At 42.7% G+C, this 22,866-nt stretch overlaps 1 protein-coding gene across 2 annotated transcripts in view; it reads left to right on the top strand.

Annotated features, from left to right (window-relative positions):
• LOC128741745 (ATP-binding cassette sub-family G member 1) overlaps positions 1-22,866 on the top strand; it is a 93,233-nt gene that overhangs the window by 6,273 nt on the left and 64,094 nt on the right. For both annotated transcript variants that reach the window (XM_053837748.1, XM_053837747.1), the window contains exon 2: positions 21,608-22,053. In XM_053837748.1, coding sequence (XP_053693723.1) covers positions 22,002-22,053 — 52 coding nt within the window. In that variant the 5' untranslated portion in view covers positions 21,608-22,001. The remainder of the gene's footprint in view (positions 1-21,607; positions 22,054-22,866) is intronic.

Below are 22,866 nucleotides of genomic sequence, written 5' to 3'. Positions count from 1 at the left end.
GATCTACGTTGAGCTTTGCCAGAGTTTCAAGCATAATCCAACCCCTATGGTTCGTGCGACGACTTCCCCACTCTACCGCCCAAGCGTTAAAGTCGCCCGCCACAACAAACGGCCTTAGACTAGTCAGCACAACTGATACTCGGTCTACCATCCGCGTAAACTGCTCGATAGACCAACTCGGCGGTGCATAACAGCTGCAGTAGAACACTCCACTCACTTTGGCAACCGCAAATCCCTCGTCTGCAGATGACACAACCTCTTGAACCGGGAACCTGCTTGTCGTCCGTAAAGCTGCCGTCCCGGACCTATCCGACACCCAGTTACCGTTTCCGGCAGGGATGCGGTATGGGTCCGAGATGATTGCAATGTCCGTCAACGACTCAGTAACTGCTTGGTACAACAGCTGCTGGGCCGCATAGCAGTGGTTCAAGTTCAGTTGCGTTACCTGCACTACGCCCGTGTTTAGTTGCCGGCGCGGCTGCCGAGCCCTTCGGGCTTCCTGTTGTGAGCTTAGCGTCCCGTTGGCCGGTACATATCAGGCACTTGGGTGGCGCAGTACAGTTCCTTGCTATATGGCCCGTACCGCCACATCTCCTACACAAGTGGCTTCGGTCTGGCCCCGCACAGATCCAGGACCTGTGCCCTCTCTCAAAGCACCAGAAGCAGGCCTCCGGCTGTTGTAACACGCTCAGTGGGCATACGGACCATCCCACCTTCACCTTAGCCATTTTCAGGGCTGCATTTCCGTTTACCAGTGGAAGTCTTATAGTTGCTACCTGGGATCCCGCCGGTCTTTTGCGCAGATCAACTGCTTCGGTAGTCACCACCACGTTACATTGCTCCTTGAGAGCTCGTGCTGATTCGCCCACTTGAGTGATCTCGTCCAGATTTTTAAGCTGGAGAGTCATCTCGGGCGTTAGTGCGCGGATCTGTACGCTATCGCCGAGGACCTTTTCTGTAGCATTCTTTTTGAGTTCAAGGATCATGTCGCCTGTGCGAGAGCGGCGGATAATCCGCACATTCGCACCAAGACCCTTCAACTGATCATGCCCTCTCATGGCCTTTAAAACTTCCGAATATTTCGGCCCCTCAGTTTTGAGGATAAAGGCATCGTCTTTGCTCCTCTTTTTCCAGGCCACTTTCGGTGGAGCACGATCCTCCTCTTTCTTCCTGGCCTTCTTCTTTTTGACCAACTCCCACTGGTTGTCGGACGTTAACAGCGTCTTGATACCCTCAGTGGGTTCTTCGGTTGGCTTACGACCCTCTGCTATCAGTCGCTTCTTCGGGCCCGTGGGGGTTTCTTCCCCTGGGGACTGCCTTGCGCGTTTGGCGGATGCCTTGTTGTCGTTAGACTGCCTCGTAGTATGGTCAGTCATTGACGGGCAGGCATCCGTTTATGCAGACTTCGATACAAGCGTCTTCTCCGTTTCTTTCTCTGCCACTTTTACTCGCGCTTCGACTTCGCTGTGTTCCTTCGACGCAGCACGCATGGTGCTCCGAAGCGTGAGCAGATTTTGTTTCAGGTCCTTCGCTAGGGTGCTGCGATCTGCCAGGAACTCGATAATGGCATCGAGCTGATGAGACGCCGCTACCACGCTTGGTAGCATGTTTCTCTTTCCTGCCACTGCTTTTATTAGCGACGGGCCGTTCATTGCTGCGTCCGGCGTCGATGCAGTTGAAGCGACAGATACGCCGTTTACCTTTCCGCTTACGCTGGAAATTCTACTGGTATCCATCGGCGGAGATCCCTGGATACCACCTTTTCCAAACGGATTATCTAATCCGTCCGCGCTCACTGAAGTTAATGTTTTATTACTTTGATTGTTCATATAGAATCCCACGAGTTGAGGGGAAAGAAGAGTCCGCCGCATCAGAACCCCTCATGATGCGGTAAGGGCTGATTACTGTGGAGACCGCTCTGGAACTCCACAGGCTCCATTTGAGGTTGAGTATTTATTGAGCCCCCCCACCATTCATCTCTCGGCACGGGTTGCACGATACCTTGGATTAGGGGTTTATCCATTCATGTTTTTACTTTTAGCCATGGATAACAGCTATTGAGACCATCCTCCTTTGGGGGCTTTGGACCCTCTGCTCAGGTTCTCAGTATTTTCAGGTTCATCGAACATGCTTTTACCGAGATCCGTCATTTGCAGGCGGAGAGTTTACACTCAGCCTTCGCATGAGTGCCCCCTTCTCTGCCCGCATACGACCCTAGTTTCCGCCGGTTGTCCGATTTCCACTAAGGAACGTATCCCGGATGGTACCACGAGGAGGTAGAGATAGGAGTTGCTAAATAAGAGGCTGTAGAACTTCGTGGTAGTTCTGGAGCTCATTATTCAACCATTTACCATCCATCAGTATATCTCGCAACTAGCAAAAGATAGATAGTTGCTATATTTTGCAAAGTTGCTCATTTTAGTGTGTTCTATAATTTTTCTGAAGAAAAAATTTTTTTGGACGTATTCAAAAAAACAAACAAAAGTTTGTATCACCCCGATAGATGAATATAAGATCATCTTGATAGTTTGAAAAGATGCGCTGTATTTTATTGATAAACTTCTCCAAAGACACCATCGTTTAAAAATTACGATTTTTTTACGCACTAGCAAATGAACGCGTTTTTGTAGATCTAGGAAAGAATCAGGCAAAACGAACCGATTGTGAATTCATCACGGTTTCATCGATCATCATTCATTCATCGATTTATTGATGACAATCAACTCTTCTTATGTCTTTCAAGTAAATTGGTACTATTCGAGTTTATTCCTTGTCTTTAAATTAGTTTTAATCGCTTTAATTATGTTTGACTTCCCGAAGTCTGCCCAGGATGAAACCATCACCAATCGATTTCCTGCATTTTTTACATAAGAATAGGTATCTTGTAAGATTCCAAACCAGCGGCTTCTAATTCTTGGGATTACGAGCTCGTTTTTACCAATTATGTAATGGCTGAGGCACAACGGAATGACGGTTCAAGGAAAAACTTTAACTTACTATTGATTGAAATATTCTGAAGCGTCTCAGGAGTCCGCCAAGGAGTATTCTAATTATTTAGAATGGCCAATTTTATGGAGCTGTCCGGGAATGGGAAAGGAGGTTCTATATTAAAACACAATTTTCGATGTTAGTCCAAAGTGTGATGTAGAAATTCAATATGCAGAAAACCCAAATCATTTCGTCTTTCACGTTTACGAGAAGAAAATATTTAAATTGAGCTAAAAAAATTATAACAATATTCCTATGCCTCCTGAATAGCACAAAGGTAGGCCGGATCATGGATTTAATTATGGTACCAGCAAAAATTGGCTTTTGCTGAACTTTCAACGTTTAAAGACATAAATAACATGACATGAGTATTTATTGTTATTTTTTAGCTGCGCAGAATTAGGAACACGCACATAGAAAGCGCATTACACATAAGTTTACAAATAAGTTTTTCGAATTAACGCGATGTTTTGCGAAGATAGTTGAGCCCGTATCTTACGATCCGGAAAATATAAATGACTGTTCAGAATTCAGAAAACTGCGGATACATTCCATTGGCCAGTGTTTGCAAAGATGTTTAATCTTTGTATTAGTTCTTTGAGTTCGAGTAGTTGAGTCGAGCAGTTGAGTCGGGTGATTCAGTCGAGCAGTTAAGTCGAGTTGTCGAATCATATAGTTAAGAGAGGCAGTTATGTCGAGCAGTCGAGTCATGTGGCTAAGTCGAGCAGTCTAGTCGAGTTGTTGAATCAAGTTGTCCAGTCATCAGTTAAGTCGAGCTGTCAGGTCGAGCAGTTAAATCGAGTAGTCTAGTCGAGCAGTTGAATTGAGCAATCGGGTTGAGCAGTTGAATCGAGCAGCCGATTCGAATCGTCCAATCGAGTAGTTGAGTCAAGCAGTTGAGTTCAGTAGTTTAGTCGAGTTGTTGAGTCGAATAGTCAAGTCGAGTCGAGCAGTTGAGTCGAGCAGTGGAATCAAGCAGCTGCATACAGCAGTTAAGTCGAGCGTCGAATCGAACAGGTAAGTCAAGCAGTTGAGTCCAGCAGTCTAGTCGAGTAGTTGAATCAAGCTATCCAGTCGAGCAGTCGAATCAAACAGTCAAGTCGAGCAGTTCAATCGTGCAATTAAGTCGAGCAGTTGGGTCGAGTAATAGTCGAGCAGTCGGGTCGAGTAGTAAGTCGAACAAATGTGTCAAGTTGTCGAATCGAGAAGTTCAGTTGAGCAGTCCAGTCGACCAATCAAATCGAGCAGTCCAATCGACCAATCCAGTCGAGCAGTCTAGTCAAACAGTTGAGCAATCGAGCAGTCCAGCAGTCAACCAGTGACTGAGGTGACTGAGAATACATCCCATTGCTACGAAAGCGTGACGTCTTATCAGGGGCCTGTTTTTAGTTACCGATAAGCCTCGTCCTGTCAGAGTCCTGGTTTTCGGTACAGACTTAAGCCTCTTATATAAGTAGATTCAAAAACGTCGAAACATAGACACAAATATTGAACGTACTATAACATTCGTTGAGAGAAATTAAATTCGAACACTGTTTAAACTCGGTTGAACGACCGCTGCAAATCAGTAGCCAATCATTGATTGGCATTGCCATTGTAGTTGGTGCGACGAAAAGGTAGATTTAGTAGGGGTAGCCTCCGCAGTACTCTCGTTGGTACATTCAGGTTGAGTTGACGAAGGATGGTAGGACAGTCGATGTTGGATGTCAAGCGGTGCGAGACAACCAGAATTGCATGTTAGAAAAAGCAAGCATGCACAGAATTATTTTATTGGAATTAGATAATTTGCTTGAACCTTCATTTTCTGGACCAAACTGATAAACGCAAATTAGTGCTATTAATGACAACTGAACTTTTCCTAGTTAGCTTCGAAATACGATGCCGGCGGGTCTAACAAGCCAGTCGTCGTTGTTCGAATTTCAGCTGGAAGAGATTTGTACAGTCAATAGGAAATATTTCTCAAACTCAAAATATCATGGATCTTGAATGCTTTATGGCGAAGCTTTTGCAGTTGACTCACTGTTGACTACTTTCCCCTGTACATTTTTCCTGTATTTTTTCTTAGAAAATATTATCATCTGGAACGTGCCACTAGTTTTAGAAATATCATCAATCTGTGCATTGTGTTCGGTCTAGTTAGACACTATCATTAAACCCATGATTAGATTCTTTCCGTTCAATCACACAAGAACTGGGACGGTTTGGTCTGAGCTGAAGTCCTAATCAAGGTATGAACTCGACCTGCCTCAGTAGCCAGAGTGATATGGTAACGCTAAAGTAGACAACATGTGCAAAATATTTCAACTATTGCATGCAAGTGTACTATTTACAAACACGGGAACTCGAGATAGGGCACACGTCTCCGGGAGTATCACGTTTTATTGCATCACAACGTGATTGACCGTTGATAGCGCGAAAAGCGGTGCTTTATTGGCAAATTTGCACCGAGATGGGCGGTATTAGCATATTTAAAAATAACGTTGCCAGCCTCGAAGCTGAACTTCTGATAATGGTTAACACACAATCCAGCTGAGTTAACCCATATAGATATTGCGGAACCGTGTTTCTTCAAGGCAGAAATCAGGACACACGGCGAACTTCCCATCACTCAACGATTGTTCTAGACCTAAAGTTGCGTTCGAGTGAGCTATTTTTCCACAATCGCGGCTGTTGTTTTTTTATTGATTCGCTATCGTCTCTTTTCTTTTTTCCTTACTGCCCCTTAGCCTCGGCGACTCAAAATAGGTGACAGTGAATTGCAAATATGCACGTGTGTGTAACCTACCGATCGATTGAAATGCATTTTCTGTTCCGTCGCCAAGTGCCGGCTATTCGTTGGATTTACTGTAGTTGCTTGACCACTGTGTGCTATACATATTTATACCCACGTTACATATGTGCAGGAGGTTCGATTCCAAAGCCCATCGGGGAACCTCTCCTGAGCGCCGATCGAACGGGTGTAGAGTTCTGAGAAGCGGCAGGAAAACTTGGCGCGTTCAATTGTGGAACGATTACTTCTGATGAGCGGTAGGTTCTGCCCCCGGTCCGTCACTATTAAAAGTGGATTCATTGATAGCTGACTGAATTACAAATAGTAAGTTAACGTTACATTCCATGTGATTATACGCATTATTTTGTGGAACGATTAGTATTTTAATAACAGTATACTTATTGTGATTAATTATAGGGGAATTTTTTTTACAAAGTTGATAAGTAATCAGTTCCGACCAATCTCGCAATTTATAAATCTAACAAATAAACATCCTACATAGTTAGTAAATCTCGATGGTGGTGATTGAAGAAAGTATACACATCTATCCACGAATAAGCTTATCATTCATTGTTATTAGGTCATAGCAAATAACTTAAATAAGGAAATTTTTGGCAAATAACTAAAAAATGCAACATGTTTCAGAAGACCACCTTACCAGTGAAAAAATGTAAAAAGATTTCCACTATTCATGACATATTATCACTTTACAGTTTGAAAAAGTAATGCTTAAAACTGAGTCAAAAGTAGTTCACCATTAGTGTAATCAAAAAGTGGTTTAGTCAGCTCTAATTATATCTAGGAATATAATTAGTGTAATTTCGGAATTTCGTAGTCGATCTACCGAAAATTTGAATACTGTTGCTTTATACCTTTATTCTGAAACGTGTAAGCTCTGCTAATTTTTTTGCATTAAAAGCTACCTCATACGACGCGAAAATTTTTCAATTAACTAATAATAATAAAATATTTCAAATGAATAAATTAAACAGATTAAATTAGGAATTAAATAAATAAAGCCAATCAAAATTCGGCTTTCCAAATGCCAAATCCAACATGATACCTTACGTCTGATTCTCAGCCTGTTTCAGCCAGTCGAAAGCAGCCGGACAGTTTCACTAACGGAGACTCGTTTCAAGAGTGAATTCGTCGTCTTATGCTAATCAGTTTACGGTATCTACAAGTAATTTCGGCGGCAGCAGCAGCAGCATCCCGAGTGTAAACAAATAATTCGCTGACTACCGGTTTTCGACCTTCAATTCCGTTAGCACTTTGAAATTTACTCGAATGACCTTGCTATAAAATTGGCAAATAGCGGCTTTTGCGGTTCCGTCGTGTTTCGACCGACCAGACAAGCAGGAAAGAAATATCTTCCGGTTGGACTGTATGGGCAATAAACTTTATCGTTTTTAGTTAGAACAATATTGAAAGTTGATATATTTTAATTGTTTGCAATTCTTTATTAAACTAGTTTTAAAATTGCAATTTTTGGTGTTTAGGTGAAAATTGATTCATACATTGATTCATGGAAATACGGTTTGAATTGAGTGTCTAATCAATTCTATCTAGTCGTAAATTTTTTCACATTTTAATAGCTTAGTGTCGTTTCTACTAACAATGCCTTCAAAAACAAAAAGCTTTCGGTGGCTTTAAACGGTTGTCGCAAAGCTAATTAAACGTAACGAATTCAAGCGTTGATGCCGTTTTTGTTTGCCACGGTAAACAAATCAAACGGCTTTACCATTTTTCAAGTGCATCTGGGTTTGCTATATAGCTTGTTAGAATTCGTAATAATTGAAATTTAGGTTTGCTCACGTTCATATGAGCGTTTTTTGGACGTCACTGTCAAGGTCTGACCGGTGGCGTGTGTCGCTGAAGTTGCTGAGGCTTTTGGAAACGGTAAATGACCTTACAAGGGTGCGGCCATAAAGCAACTAACCTACCGATCAGCTGACGATGACAACTCTATATTCATTTCATAACATTTATATTGCTATGCTAATAAATGCACGGTACGCATGGGGGCTCCCGGATCGGAGATGGAATGTTTTGATTTTAGCTATCAACTAACTTCGCGACATTACTGTTCGTATATTATGTTCATAGGAATCGTCTAACACGTGGCATTTGATATGAAGCGATTGGGTTGTAAATAGGAAATGTTAATGAGCAGTGATAGAATGATTTGATAATTTTGTGTTTAGAACAAGATAGACTAAGCTTATCCTGTGTTGTTTACCATAGGTGAACTAAATTGGTTAGTTTTGAACCCTTGTCGACCTTGCCATTATATTCCCCCACTTGTGCCGTCAGAATCTATGACTTAAGAAAATGAAAATAACAAACCTTTTGTTTTGTTAGAATTTAAAAACTCAAAATTTCAACAAAATGAAAAATGAAAAATGAAAAATAAAAACCCGAATTAATCCACCTAGCGGCGTGATCTAGCCTTTCTACTGCCACAATAATCATTATTTAATTTCTCAGGAACATTTATAATTAACTTCACTATATTTTTGAATATCCGTTCCGTATTCCTCAAAAACTTTATTTGCCATTAAAATTCACAACCTATTGCGTACAATAATTATATTTTCTTTCCTTGGGTGCAGAAATACTTGTAAGCGTCACTTATGTTGATGAACACCTTATTTAGTTTTATAATATTTACGCGATTTATAGAAACATAATGTAAACACAAAAGATAATTTTGCAGAAAATTAGAAATTAACCCTCTAACGGGTCTACAGACGGCCTTAACTTTCGGGCTTCAGAGCCACATATGAAACTTGTTTTGAATTGACAATATGAAATATGTGTTCATAGCAGATATTTTGATATTAATACCATGCGTCCAAAAGTTAGCATCTTTGAAAAACAAGAGTTCAGAAAAATTATTATTATATTTCGTTTTTGAAGAAAAAGGATACCTACAACAAAATGATTGATTGCTTGGCTTCAATTTTGCAATTTATCTGAATTAGAAAAAATAACTGAATAGAGCATAAGATATGAAAAAGAGAAATGGAACTATTGCTTAGCTGGCACTCCTTCAGATAATTATTTTTGCATGAAAATCAAAACTTAAGCTTCTTTTGAATGTACTTTCATGAAAAGATAGTCATTAGCTTGATCGCATCGTTTTTACAATGTTTCCCGTTAGAGGATTAGGAAAACAAGATGAGGTCGAATAGTGCGAAAGCTGCGCCATAAACATGCTTGAGAATGGGAAATATGATCGATATGATTTCCAGTGCTTGTCAATTCGATTTATTTATTAAAATATGGTACATGACATAAGATTTCTGTCTTTTAAAATGTCACTACCGAAAAGAAATCGTACAAAATTAGTACCGTACAATGTTTTCCTCTTATTTTTCATATAAAATTTCTAAGCTCTAGTATCTATTGATTGGAAAGAGCATCTATTGATGCGCAAAAGTTGTTTGAAATTTGTATAAGTTTATTTGGAAAAATCAACTCACTAGTATTTTTAATCCTATACACCACTATACCTATATGCTTAAATTAACTGCTTTTTTTCGCTTTTTGCTTTTGCTGTACAATTGTGAGTGTGAGTAGCAGCAAGTGAAGAAAATGACAATTGTAATCTGAAATCAAAGAAAAGAAAAAATTGAATCCCACTATTTAATATTTATTTGCAACAGATACGTAGTTCGCCTGCAGATCGTGCTTCATCAGTGTCCTGTTTCAAAGCGTATACGTATCTGTCGCGAATAAATATTAAATAGTGGAATTTAGTCGGTAAAAGTTTTTTCTTTTCTTAGAGTTCGTATTCCACTAAGAGGCTTCAAAAACTTTAGACAATTGGCATGTTTCTCACTTTCCTTGAATTTCAATGCAAATTTAAAATTTGCAAATTGTCATCACATACATACACACTAACATACATACATACACACATACATACATACACACATACATACATACACACATACATACATCTGGAGAGGGTTATCCTTAACAGACTCGTACAGTACACGGAGGGTACAAACGGTCTGTCAAGGAACCAATTCGGCTTCCGAAAAGGCAAATCTACGGTGGATGCCATCTTGTCTGTCACTAAGACAGCCGAGGTGGCAATCCAGCCCAAGAGGACAGGTATTCGTTATTGCGCAGTTGTCACGCTCGACGTGAGAAATGCGTTTAATAGCGCTAGCTGGGACTCCATAGCCAGCTCGCTTCGGAACGTCCAAGTGCCGGTGTCGCTGTACAGAATTCTGGAAAATTATTTCCAGAATCGTGTGCTATGCTACAACACGGAGGATGGTCAGAAATGCGTTCCAATCACCTCAGGGGTTCCGCAAGGTTCCATACTGGGCCCGGTGTTGTGGAACGTCATGTATGACGAGGTGTTGAAGCTAAAGTTTCCGGTAGGGGTGGCGATTGTCGGCTTTGCGGACGATATCACCTTGGAAGTCTACGGTGAATCTATCAGAGAGGTTGAGTTGACGGCTGCTCACTCTATAAGCATTGTTGAAGATTGGATGCGATCCAGGAAACTGGACCTAGCGCATCAAAAAACGGAGGTTATCGTGGTTAACAACCGCAAGTCGGTGCAGCAAGCAAATATCAGTGTCGGGGACTGCACTATTTCGTCAACGCGGTTCTTAAAACTCCTTGGAGTCATGGTCGACGACAAGCTCAAGTTCGGGAGCCACGTCGACTATGCCTGCAAGAAGGCTTCCACAGCTATTTCGGCATTGTCTCGTATGATGTCTAATAGCTCTGCGGTATATGGCAGCAAGCGAAGGCTTTTAGCCAACGTGGTCCAGTCCATACTCAGGTATGGCGGGCCGGTGTGGTCATCGGCGTTAGGTACCAAAAGCTATCTAGCCAAGCTGGAAAGCACCTATCGTCTCATGTGCTTAAGAGTGGCGAGTGCGTACCGCACAGTTTCACATGACGCAATCTGCGTCTTAGCGGGTATGATGCCTATTGGTATCATCATCAGCGAGGACGTAGAGTGCTTCAACCAACGTGGAACTAGAGGCATACGGAGTACCACAAGATCGGCCTCGATGATCACATGGCAGCGGGCATGGTCTGATTCCACAAAAGGCCGGTGGACACATAGACTTATCCCGGAACTATCCGGATGGGTCAACAGGCGTCATGGCGAAGTCAACTTCCACCTGACACAGATTCTGTCAGGGCATGGTTGTTTTAGACAGTATCTGCACAAATTTGGGCATGCGGAGTCCCCCGAGTGTCCTGAATGCGCGGACGTTGAGGAAACTGCAGAACATGCTTTCTTCATATGCCCTCGTTTCGAGGGCGTGAGAAGCAACATGATGGCAGTTAGCGGACAGGACACTACTCCGGATAACTTAGTCCAAAGGATGTGTTCTAGCTCGGACGTCTGGGGTGCGGTCAATGCGGCTGCTACCCAGATCGTACTTGAGCTACAAAATCGTTGGAAAGCTGATCAACGGCGAATAAACAGCCTAACTACCATAGTCCAGTAGTTATCTAAGAGCGTGCGTTAAGCACAATAGCCCCTCCCTGAAGTAATACCGATAAGGTGGTTCCAGGGGGGATTGAGGCTGGAGACTCGAGTAGGGTTTTAGTGGGTCTGGATCTCCACGATCTTCACGGGATACCAAACCCCACTCCCTGAGCTGTCTTTTCAGGTGTCTGATAGCAGATTTCCCTACTCGTTAAAAAAAAAAAAAAAAAAAAAAAAACACATACATACATACACACATACATACATACACACATACATACATACATACATACATACATACATACATACATACATACATACATACATACATACATACATACATACATACATACATACACACATACACACATACACATACATACATACATACATACATACATACATACATACATACATACATACATACATACATACATACATACATACATACATACATACATACATACATACATACATACATACATACATACATACATACATACATACATACATACATACATACATACATACATACATACATACATACATACATACATACATACATACATACATACATACATACATACATACATACATGGATGGTAAATGGTTGAATAATGCGCTCCAGAACTACCACGAAGTTCCACAGCCTCTTATTTAGCAACTCCTCTCTCTACCTCCCCGTGGTACCATCCGGGATACGTTCCTTAGTGGAAATCGGACAACCGGTGGAAACTAGGGTCGTATGCGGACAGAGAAGGGGGCACTCACGCGAAGGCTGAGTGTAAACTCTCCGCCTGCAAATGACGGATCTCAGTAGAAGCATGTTCGATGAACCTGAAAATACTGAGAACCTGAGCAGAGGGTCCAAAGCCCCCAAAGGAGGATGGTTTTAATAGCTGTTATCCATGGCTAAAAGTAAAAACAAGAATGGATAAACCCCTAATCCAAGGTGTCATGCGACCCGTGCCGAGGGATGAATGGTGGGGGGGGTTTCATAAATACTCAGCCTCAAACGGAGCCTGTGGAGTACCAGAGCGCCCTCCACAGTAAACAGCCCTTACCGCATCATGAGGGGCTCTGATGCGGCGGACTCTTCTTTCCCCTCAACTCGTGGGATTCTATATGAGCAATCAAAATAAAATAATAACTTCAGTGAGCGCGGACGGATTAGACAATCCGTTCGCAAGAAGTGGTATCCAGAGGTCTCCGCCGATGGATACCAGTAGAAGCGCCAGCGTAAGCGGAAAAGGAAACGGCACACCTGTCGCTCCAACTGCATCTACGCCGGACGCAGCAATGAACGGCCCGTCGCTAATAAAAGCAGTGGCAGGCAAGAGAGACATGCTACCAAGAGTGGTAGCGGCGTCTCATCAACTCGATGCCATTATCGAGTTCGTGGCAGGTCGCAGCACCTTAGCGAAGGACCTGAAACAAAGTCTGCTCATGCTTCGGAGCACCATGCGTGCTGCGACGAAGGAGCACAGCGAACTCGAAGCGCGAGTAAAAGTTGCAGAGAAAGAGAAGACGCTTGTATCAAGGTCTGCACAAACAGATGCCTGCCCGTCAATGACCGACCATTCCGTGGCACTCGCGACTACGGAGCAGTCTAACGACAAGGCATCCGCCAAACGCGCAAGGCAGTCCCCAGGGGAAGAAACCCCCACGGGTCCAAAGAAGCGCATGATAGCAGAGGGTCGTAAGCCAACTGAAGAACCTACTGAGGGTAACAAGACGCTGTTAGCGTCTGACAACCAGTGGGAGTTGGTCAAAAAGAAGAAGGCCAGGAAGAAAGAGGAGGATCGAGCTCCACCGAAAGTGGCTAGGAAAAAAAGGAGCAAAGGCGATGCCCTTATCCTCAAAACTGAGGGGCCGAAATATGCGGAAGTTTTAAAGGCCATGAGAGGGCATGATCAGTTGAAGGGTCTTGGCGCGGATGTGCGGAGTATCCGCCGCTCTCGCACAGGCGACATGATTCTTGAACTCAAAAAGAACGCCACTGAAAAGGGTTCCGCTTACAAAGTGCTGGCAGAAAAGGTCCTTGGCGATAGCGTGCAGATCCGCGCACTAACGCCCGAGATGACTCTCCAGCTTAAAAACCTGGACGAGATCACCCAAGCGGGCGAACTAGCACGAGCTCTCAACGAGCAATGCAAAGTGGTGGTGACTACCGAGGCAGTTCGTCTGCGTAAGGGACCGGCGGGAACCCAGGTAGCAACTATAAGACTTCCACTGGAAGACGGAAATGCAGCCCTGAAAGTGGCTAAGCTGAAGGTGGGATGGTCCGTGTGCCCACTGAGCGTGTTCCAGCAGCCGGAGGCCTGCTTCCGGTGCTTTGAGAGAGGGCACAGGTCCTGGAGCTGTAAGGGGCCAGACCGAAGCCACTTGTGTAGGAGATGTGGCGGTACGGGTCATATAGCGAGGGACTGTACTGCGCCACCCAAGTGCCTGATATGTACCGGCCAACGGGACGCTAAGCACACAACAGGAGGCCCGAAGTGCCCGGCAGGCGCGCTGGCGACTAAAACCCGGGCGTAGTGCAGGTAACGCAACTGAACTTGAACCACTGCCACGCGGCTCAGCAGCTGTTGTACCAAGCAGTTACTGAGTCGTTGACGGACATTGCAATCATCTCGGACCCATACCGCATCCCTGCCGGAAACGGTAACTGGGTGTCGGATAGGTCCGGGACGGCGGCTATATGGACGACAAGCAGGTTCCCGGTTCAAGATGTTGTGTCAACTGCAGACGAGGGATTCGTGGTTGCCAAAGTGGGTGGAGTGTTCTACTGCAGCTGCTATGCTCCGCCGAGTTGGTCTATCGAGCAGTTCACGCGGATGGTAGACCGAGTATCAGTTGTGCTGACTGGTCTAAGGCCGTTGGTTGTGGCGGGCGACTTTAACGCTTGGGCGGTAGAGTGGGGAAGTCGTCGCACGAACCACAGGGGCCGGATTCTGCTTGAAGCTCTGGCAAAGCTCAACGTAGATCTGGTCAACGTCGGCACCACAAGTACCTTCAGTAGGAGCGGTGCGGAGTCTATCATCGACGTGACATTCGGCAGTCCTGGTCTGATAGGAGACTGGAGGGTAGACAATGGCTACACTCACAGCGACCATCAGGCGGTCCGCTATGGTGTCGGTCAGATAACGAGACGGCAGGCGGCGAGTAGAGCCGCCACTCCAACCACCCGTGGATGGAAGACTTCATACTTCGATCCCGAAGTATTTGTGGAAGCAATCCGAAGAGAGTGCGGTGATCGTGGTATGCCCGATCCGAACGCTGATCATTTGGTTGAGGTACTGTCGCGAGCATGTGACGCTACCATGCCTAGGAAAGGTCGACATAGGTATGGCAGGTCACCGGCTTACTGGTGGACAGATGAAATTGCGGAACTTCGCGGAGCCTGCTTTCGTGCGAGGAGAATTATGCAAAGAGCTCGTTCGGACGAAGGCAGGGCTGAATGTCGAATAGCACTTGCTGCTGCACGCGCAGCGCTTAAGAGTGGGATAAAAGCTAGTAAACGAGCCTGCTTTGAAAGGTTATGTGCTAGTGCCAATGCGAACCCGTGGGGTGATACCTACAGGGTCGTAATGGCAAAGACCAAGGGAGTGATGGCGCCCTCAGAGCAATCGCCAGAGATGCTGGAGCGGATCATCGAGGGCCTCTTTCCGCGCCACGAGCCAAGGCCCTGGCCCCAGGCCGCTGAGTCGTCCCACGGCCGACGTTCCAGTATCTCAGACCATAGCGTAGGATGGTCGGCCTCCCAGCCGAACATCCAAAGTAACGTGGGCGACGGCGGTTTGGCGGTCGGGGACGAAGTGACGGTTACGAATGAGGAGCTCATTGAGATCGCTAAATCCCTAAAGGTGAGCAAGGCACCGGGGCCAGACGGAATCCCGAATATGGCCATTAAAGCGGCTATGTTAGAGGCTCCCGAGTTATTTGGAGCAGTAATGAGGAGATGCCTGGAAGCTGGCCACTTCCCGGACAGATGGAAGCGACAGAACCTCGTGCTGTTGCCGAAGCCGGGAAAACCTCCGGGTGTTCCCTCGTCATATAGGCCGATCTGTCTGCTCGATACTGCCGGTAAGGTGCTGGAGAAGGTTATCCTTAACAGACTCGTACAGTACACGGAGGGTACAAACGGTCTGTCAAGGAATCAATTCGGCTTCCGAAAAGGCAAATCTACGGTGGATGCAATCTTGTCTGTCACTAAGACAGCCGAGGTGGCAATCCAGCGCAAGAGGACAGGTATCCGCTATTGCGCAGTTGTCACGCTTGACGTGAGAAATGCGTTTAATAGCGCTAGCTGGGACTCCATAGCCAACTCGCTTCGGAACGTCCAAGTGCCGGTGTCGCTGTACAGGATCCTGGAAAATTATTTCCAGAATCGTGTGCTATGCTACAACACGGAGGAGGGTCAGAAGTGCGTTCCAATCACCGCAGGGGTTCCGCAAGGTTCCATACTGGGCCCGGTGTTGTGGAACGTCATGTATGACGAGGTGTTGAAGCTAAAGTTCCCGGTAGGGGTGGTGATTGTCGGCTTTGCGGATGATATCACCCTGGAAGTCTATGGTGAATCTATCAGAGAGGTTGAGTTGACGGCTGCCCACTCTATAAGCATTGTTGAAGATTGGATGCGATCCAGGAAACTGGAGCTAGCGCATCATAAAACGGAGGTTATCGTGGTGAACAACCGCAAGTCGGTACAGCAAGCAAAGATCAGCGTTGGGGACTGCACTATTTCGTCAACGCGGTCCTTAAAACTTCTGGGAGTCATGGTCGACGACAAGCTCAAGTTCGGGAGCCACGTCGACTATGCCTGCAAGAAGGCTTCCACAGCTATTTCGGCATTGTCTCGTATGGTGTCTAATAGCTCTGCGGTATATGGCAGCAAGCGAAGGCTATTAGCCAACGTGGTCCAGTCCATACTCAGGTATGGCGAGCCGGTGTGGTCATTGGCGTTAGGTACCAAAAGCTATCTAGCCAAGCCGGAAAGCACCTATCGTCTCATGTGCTTAAGAGTGGCGAGTGCGTATCGCACAGTTTCACATGACGCAATCTGCGTCTTAGCAGGTATGATGCCTATTGGCATTATCATCAGCGAAGACGTAGAGTGCTTCAACCAACGTGGAACTAGAGGCATACGGAGTACCACAAGATCGGCCTCAATGACCACATGGCAGCGGGCATGGTCTAATTCCACAAAAGGTCGGTGGACACATCGACTTATCCCGGAACTATCTGGGTGGGTCAACAGGCGCCACGGCGAAGTCAACTTCCACCTGACACAGATTCTGTCAGGGCATGGTTGCTTCAGACAGTATCTGCATAAGTTTGGGCATGCGGAGTCCCCCGCGTGTCCCGAATGCGTGGATGTTGAGGAAACGGCAGAACATGCTTTCTTCATATGCCCTCGTTTCGCGGGCGCGAGAAGCAGCATGATGGCAGTGAGCGGACAGGACACTACCCCGGATAACCTAGTCCAAAAGATGTGTTCCAGCTCGGACATCTGGGGAGCGGTCAATGCGGCTGCTACCCAGATTGTACTCGAGCTACAAAACCACTGGAGAGCCGATCAACGGCGAATAAACAGCCTAACTACCATAGTCCAGTAGTTATCTAAGCGAGTGCATTAAGCACAATAGCCCCTCCCTGAAGTAATACCGATAAGGTGGTGCCAGGGGGGATTGAGGCTGGAGACTCGAGTAGGGTTTTAGTGGGTCGGGATCCTCACGCCCCATTAGGGGGGTCGGGATACCTAAACCCCACTCCCTGAGGTATCTTCTCAGGTGTCTGATAGTACCGTATCTTCTAAGGTGCTCAGCAGATTTCCCAACTCGTAAAAAAAAAAAAAAAAAAAAAAAAAAACATACATACATACATACATACATACATACATACATACATACATACATACATACATACACACACACATTGAATACAATCAACATTTGATTGATGTTATGATTTCACACATTTTGACGGTTTAATATACGGTGGTTAAGTGTTAAAGTTTTAATAAGTTTTGAATGAACCGTTCGATTTTAAATAACTCGGTTTCGTTTGATAGATCTCAGCAGTAATTTTCAAATAATAATAAAATGTGTGATGTTTTTCATTGAATTAATGTTTATATGTTACAAAAGTATGTTTTAAATACTTTTTTTTCACATTTCTTTATGTAACTTTCAAACTATAAGCCCAATCGTTATGAAATTTGGAAGTTAAGGGTTTGCAAGGCTTCTCTTTCATATGCAATCAATTTTGTTCAAATTGGTTAAGGGACCTATGAGATAATGAAGTCCCATATTTTTCGTATTTTTATACATAACTTTTGAACTAAAAGTCCGATCAGTATGAAATTCAATAGCGACCTATGGGACACCTAGACCTTTCATTTGACATTAAGAACATTAAAATCGGTCTAGCCATCTCCGAGAAAAGTGAGTGAGTTTGAAAGCGTTACACACACACACACACACACACACACACACACACACACACACACACACACACACACACACACACACACACACACACACACACACATACACACACACATACATACATACACACAAACAGAAAATGCTCAGTTTTCGAAACTGAGTCGAATGGTATATGACATTCGGCCCGCAGGACCTTTTTGCCATTTCCGGTTTTCCGAGTGATTTCTATACCTTTATACTATATATTTATATAGTAGAAAGGCAAAAATGAAAAATGAAAAATGAAAAATGAAAAATGAAAAATGAAAAACGAAACATGAAACATGAAACATGAAACATGCAAAATGAAAAATTAAAAATCAAAAATCAAAAATCAAAAATCAAAAATCAAAAATCAAAAATCAAAAATCAAAAATCAAAAATCAAAAATCAAAAATCAAAAATCAAAAATCAAAAATCAAAAATCAAAAATCAAAAATCAAAAATCAAAAATCAAAAATCAAAAATCAAAAATCAAAAATCAAAAATCAAATCAAAAATCAAAAATCAAAAATCAAAAAAAAAAACAAAAAACAAAAATCATAAATCAAAAATCAAAAATCAAAAATCAAAAATTCAAACATCAAACACCCAAACTTTTGTACTTGAAGTTTCAATATTTGAAGACCTCATGTCAGTAGCAGCTTGGTTTCAACGAGAATTACTCTTATAGTTTCGGCGACCATAGTTAATTAATATTACAACACTCATATCCCCTAAGATAAAAGGTTTTCCAGTTCCCAGAGCCACATTCATAAGCTGATTACAGATAGTTAAGATAAATACAAACATTTAGACTTATTTTCTCCTTTTAAATCCATTCTATTAACGTAAGTCTTGTGATTTTGGTAAGTAAAACGTTATTTTTGCTTCATTATTCTATATGGTCTAGCGAAAAAGGGTCGACCTGGACCGATGCGATCTCAATCAATTTCGGTGGTCAATATATTACTAAACATCTATACAAAACTTGATTTGCTTGCTCTTGAGCAGTTTTTACGTCGTTGACATTTAAAAAATGCATATATTTTTTAGAAAAAATAGCTCTAGCTACAGAATCGAAGGACATAGCGATTTGATTACTTCAAATAAAATATGTGTTTTCATTGGATGGATTAAGCAAAAACGGATTTTTTAGGTCCTCCTCGACCAAAAAACTTTAAATTGCTCCAGCCTATCAATCATAGGACTTTCATTTCTTTAGCAAAGTTGCTCAAAATTTATTGCAAAATAACTTTGCAGAGCATTTTATTCAGCTAATTTAAGCCTTAAAAAGTTTATGTTTTGCACTCGATTACTATGATGGTTACCCTAATGCCATATACACCAAAAAATGCGAAAGTTGAAATAACAAATTTACTCCGAAGATACTATATACCTAGGTCTAACGGTTTTAGCGTACCGCCATCCGGGGTGAGATTGTGCCACGGGGGTGAGATTGTGCCAAAAACCAAAAATGTTTTTTTGTGAAAATTTATTATATCTATAGAAACTGGTGACCTAAATTCAAAATGATGATGAACATAACATATTTATTCATAACTTCGAATGAAACACAGATAATATTAGCAAACTATTTAGCCTAAACAGGGTTTCAAAGTTCGCGATCAAAAATACGCGGAAAAAACGCTTGTAAAAATGTCTCGCATAAACCAACCCAAACAAGAAATCGCATCAACTTGCTATCTTGAAGGTATATAAACAAATCATTTACAATGTCTTGAAAGGTTATTATGCGTTGGATAAGTTTTGATTACGAAAATAATATTTTTCGAAACTTTGTACTTTTCGAGCTTCACGGGGGTGAGATTGTGCCAAGCCATAATGATCGATCCAATTTGTGGATTTCACATATACAACAAAAAAACGTCAGTATACATCAGCACATTCACATTCTTTACTATTGAGCACAATATTTTGACAGATTAGATTGCATCATCCATTTTGGAGCAAACAGAATCATAGGTCTGCTAAATAATTTAAACTAATTTTTACTTTTTCTCTGGAAATTTCAGATATTTTAAATAAACACTCTAATATAAGACGAATATATTATACCGTGTATAAACTGCCAGTTTTAAGGAGGGGGAGTGGGTGGGATAGGTCACATATTCTACGGCCACGGGTTCTCGAACGAAGTAATGGTTACTTTTGTAAAATGATCAAATAGGTATGCCCCCTTAGGATACACCCTTCATATATCTCCCCATTGTTATCCCAAGAAACGCTACTGGCTATATAAAGGCTGTCCATTGACTACGAACTCATTTTTAGTTATTTCAGATCTCTCCGGGTTATTTTCGTTCATACTTTTTGTATGATGCGTTGTTTTTGGCCGACCCCCTACCCCTAATAGTCCACTTAGTTCATGGACGGCCCCATATGAACTACTTTATACTGATATTTATGTGTATTGTTTATAAACATGCTAATGTTCACTGTTTAGGTTTTTAGCCTAATTTTATGTTTTTGGCACAATGTCACCCCCTAGAAGGGGTGAGATTGTGCCAAAATTCATGCGCTTCCAGTAAAATTAGGTTTCATTGTATCTAAACCAATACCGCCCAGCCTAGCTTCGAGGTACGATGCTGGTCTAACAAGCCAGTCGTCGTATGTTCGAATCTCGGCTAGGCGGTGCTTGCTAGTTAGTGTCAGTAGGATTGTTGCACTGGCCCCGTAATTTTCCTGTACTCTAACAGCCGGCTGCGAAGTCTGTCGATAAAGAAGGGTAATGTCTAAAGACGGTATAAACCCATGGCTTTGCTTTTTGTATCTAAACCATCTCTACGGTACAATTTAGTATATATTGGCTGGTTTGAAATCAACTTAGTTCCTAAATTGTGTGTATACAGAGCTAAAGAACAAAAATATATGCTTTTTTGGCACAATCTCGCCCCGGATGACGGTAATTAATTTTGTCCACCTAGATTTGGGTTTCATCTCACGGTGCGTCGTATGTTCGAATCCCGGCTGCGCTTTAACGGCATGTTCCATTCCGCATGTGGCAGTATTACTGTTTTTAAGGTAATGGTCCATTATTGATTTTATCCATTTGCAAGACCCAACCCCGTATCTGGAGAAATATCCCCATTCCACGTTATTTCCTCCCCCATGTTTAATTGGTTTTATTGTGTACTGAAGTTTGAAGGACAGCGAACCCAGCGTTTTTCATCGGGTCCAACCAAAATCAGTTTTATTTTATCAAACCAACCGATAAACATATCATATATCCAAATCAAATATGCTCGTAGGTATATAAAACCGGAATCAAGAATATAAAGAACGAAATGGAATTCAATTGATATATCTTGGATGTTTGATAAATGATTACAACGAAAAAAAAAACACTCCAAAGTGCCGGGAGAAAAAAAATCAATTAAACATGATGATAGTAAGCGAATTATGGAACTCACGATTTCTTCATATAGCTACCTACTTTGATATTTCAAAATGCTGCTTGTTTTCCGATGTGCTTTCCGATGTAATTATTTCCCGCACTGTATAAGCCGTATTGGCAATCAATCTAGGTACAGATTATATAAAGGTTCTGGGTTCCCAGTTGTGAATTTACCAATCAACGAGCTATCTGCTTTTTCAAGTCATCTTGATGACAAGTTGTTTTTTTCGCCAGAGTTAATTCCATCTACAATATTTAGATAGTAAAGCGTAAAGATTTAGCTAGCAAGGCTTTACTCAAATCACGGTAGCAATTTAACTTCAGATAAACATTTACTAAATTTTCTACTAACACCCATTCAGTCCAATCCAAAATCTAAAAACACCAATTTTTCCAACTCAAAGTGCTATGGATGTTGAAGTTTTAGAAATGATCATCTCCCGACTAGTTCCCAATAGTTATTCAATACTAAAATTACCGTCTTCTCTTTACAGATAATCAAAAACAAGGAGTTCCTTCGGTGTGACATCACTTAATTCGTTTTACTGCATGCGAATACGATACTTTAAAGCCGCAAGCTAACTGTAAACTTGCGCGACGCGAGTCACGTTGTTGACGGTGTGCTGCTGCTAATCGAATGGCTGGAAGGGTTCGTGCTATCGAAGCCCTAATGAAGCTTTCTAATTGATGGATTGGAACTAAGAGAATAGGATAGTTAAGTGCAGCGCATTCGTTTTTATTTCGTAAATTAACCGTTTCGCTGGCGGGATTGCGGATTGCGTCATTCGTAACGTATCAATAGAGTTGAGCTAGCACGTGGCAAACCTGCAAAGCAACGAGGGAACTACCAGTGTATTGTGGTGCATAGAGGACAATTCCACGCGAAGTATGGATATTACATTTGACAACATTACCTACACCGTTTCGGTGGGGAAAAAGGGTAAGTCTATTGAAAAACGTTTAAAATAAATTACACACACACAATGTGTATTTTTTTCAGTAAATATCAAATCTTAAATCTTATAAACAATTTCGTCAAAGAACTAATTGCTGGAAATTAAGATTTTTTGAAGAATTAATTTATTAGTTCCAAAGATGCGTAAGCACTTATGGCAAATGACGTATCTCAAAGAATACCATGTCGATTCTCACCTTCGCATGAATTAATTTCGTAAACTCGTAAAGTGTACCTTCAATTGTTTATATATAAGGCTAATTGCACTTACGCTCATATCATAAAACACGAGGCAAAAACAGTGAGTTTATTACCGACAACAGACCTGAAGAGACCCCAGCAGTCAGTGGTTGCAATACACGCCGCGCCGGGCGGTGTGACACTGTCCCAGGGCACTTAGCAATGAATCGCTTGACCTGTGACGATGTCACTGCCCACTTCGCTAGAAGTGAAAACCGGTGTCTGAGACGCAACTTGTTCTTTTCTTTTTATTCACCTGAGCTGCAGCAACTAAGTGTCGGTCGGTAACAATTCAAGGTGCAATTATTGTAATTAATGCAAATAAAACCGAATGCCATTCCGAAGGCGGAAGATATTCGCTGCAATAAAACATGAGCAGTGGAGAATTTCTACACATAGAACACATGGAAAAAGGCTGATAGGATCCCGTGACTGTGAGCTGCTCTTTGACACTGTCTCAATTGACGATCTGGGATTACGTAAATATAGAATCACAGGGTACTGGTTTTTTACAATAATGATAATTGATCTGACACTGGAAAATACTTTGAAAATTCC

This window comes from Sabethes cyaneus, chromosome 3, assembly GCF_943734655.1.
Source record: "Sabethes cyaneus chromosome 3, idSabCyanKW18_F2, whole genome shotgun sequence".
Lineage (NCBI taxonomy): Eukaryota > Metazoa > Arthropoda > Insecta > Diptera > Culicidae > Sabethes > Sabethes cyaneus.
This window is presented reverse-complemented; position numbering and strand designations above follow the sequence as displayed.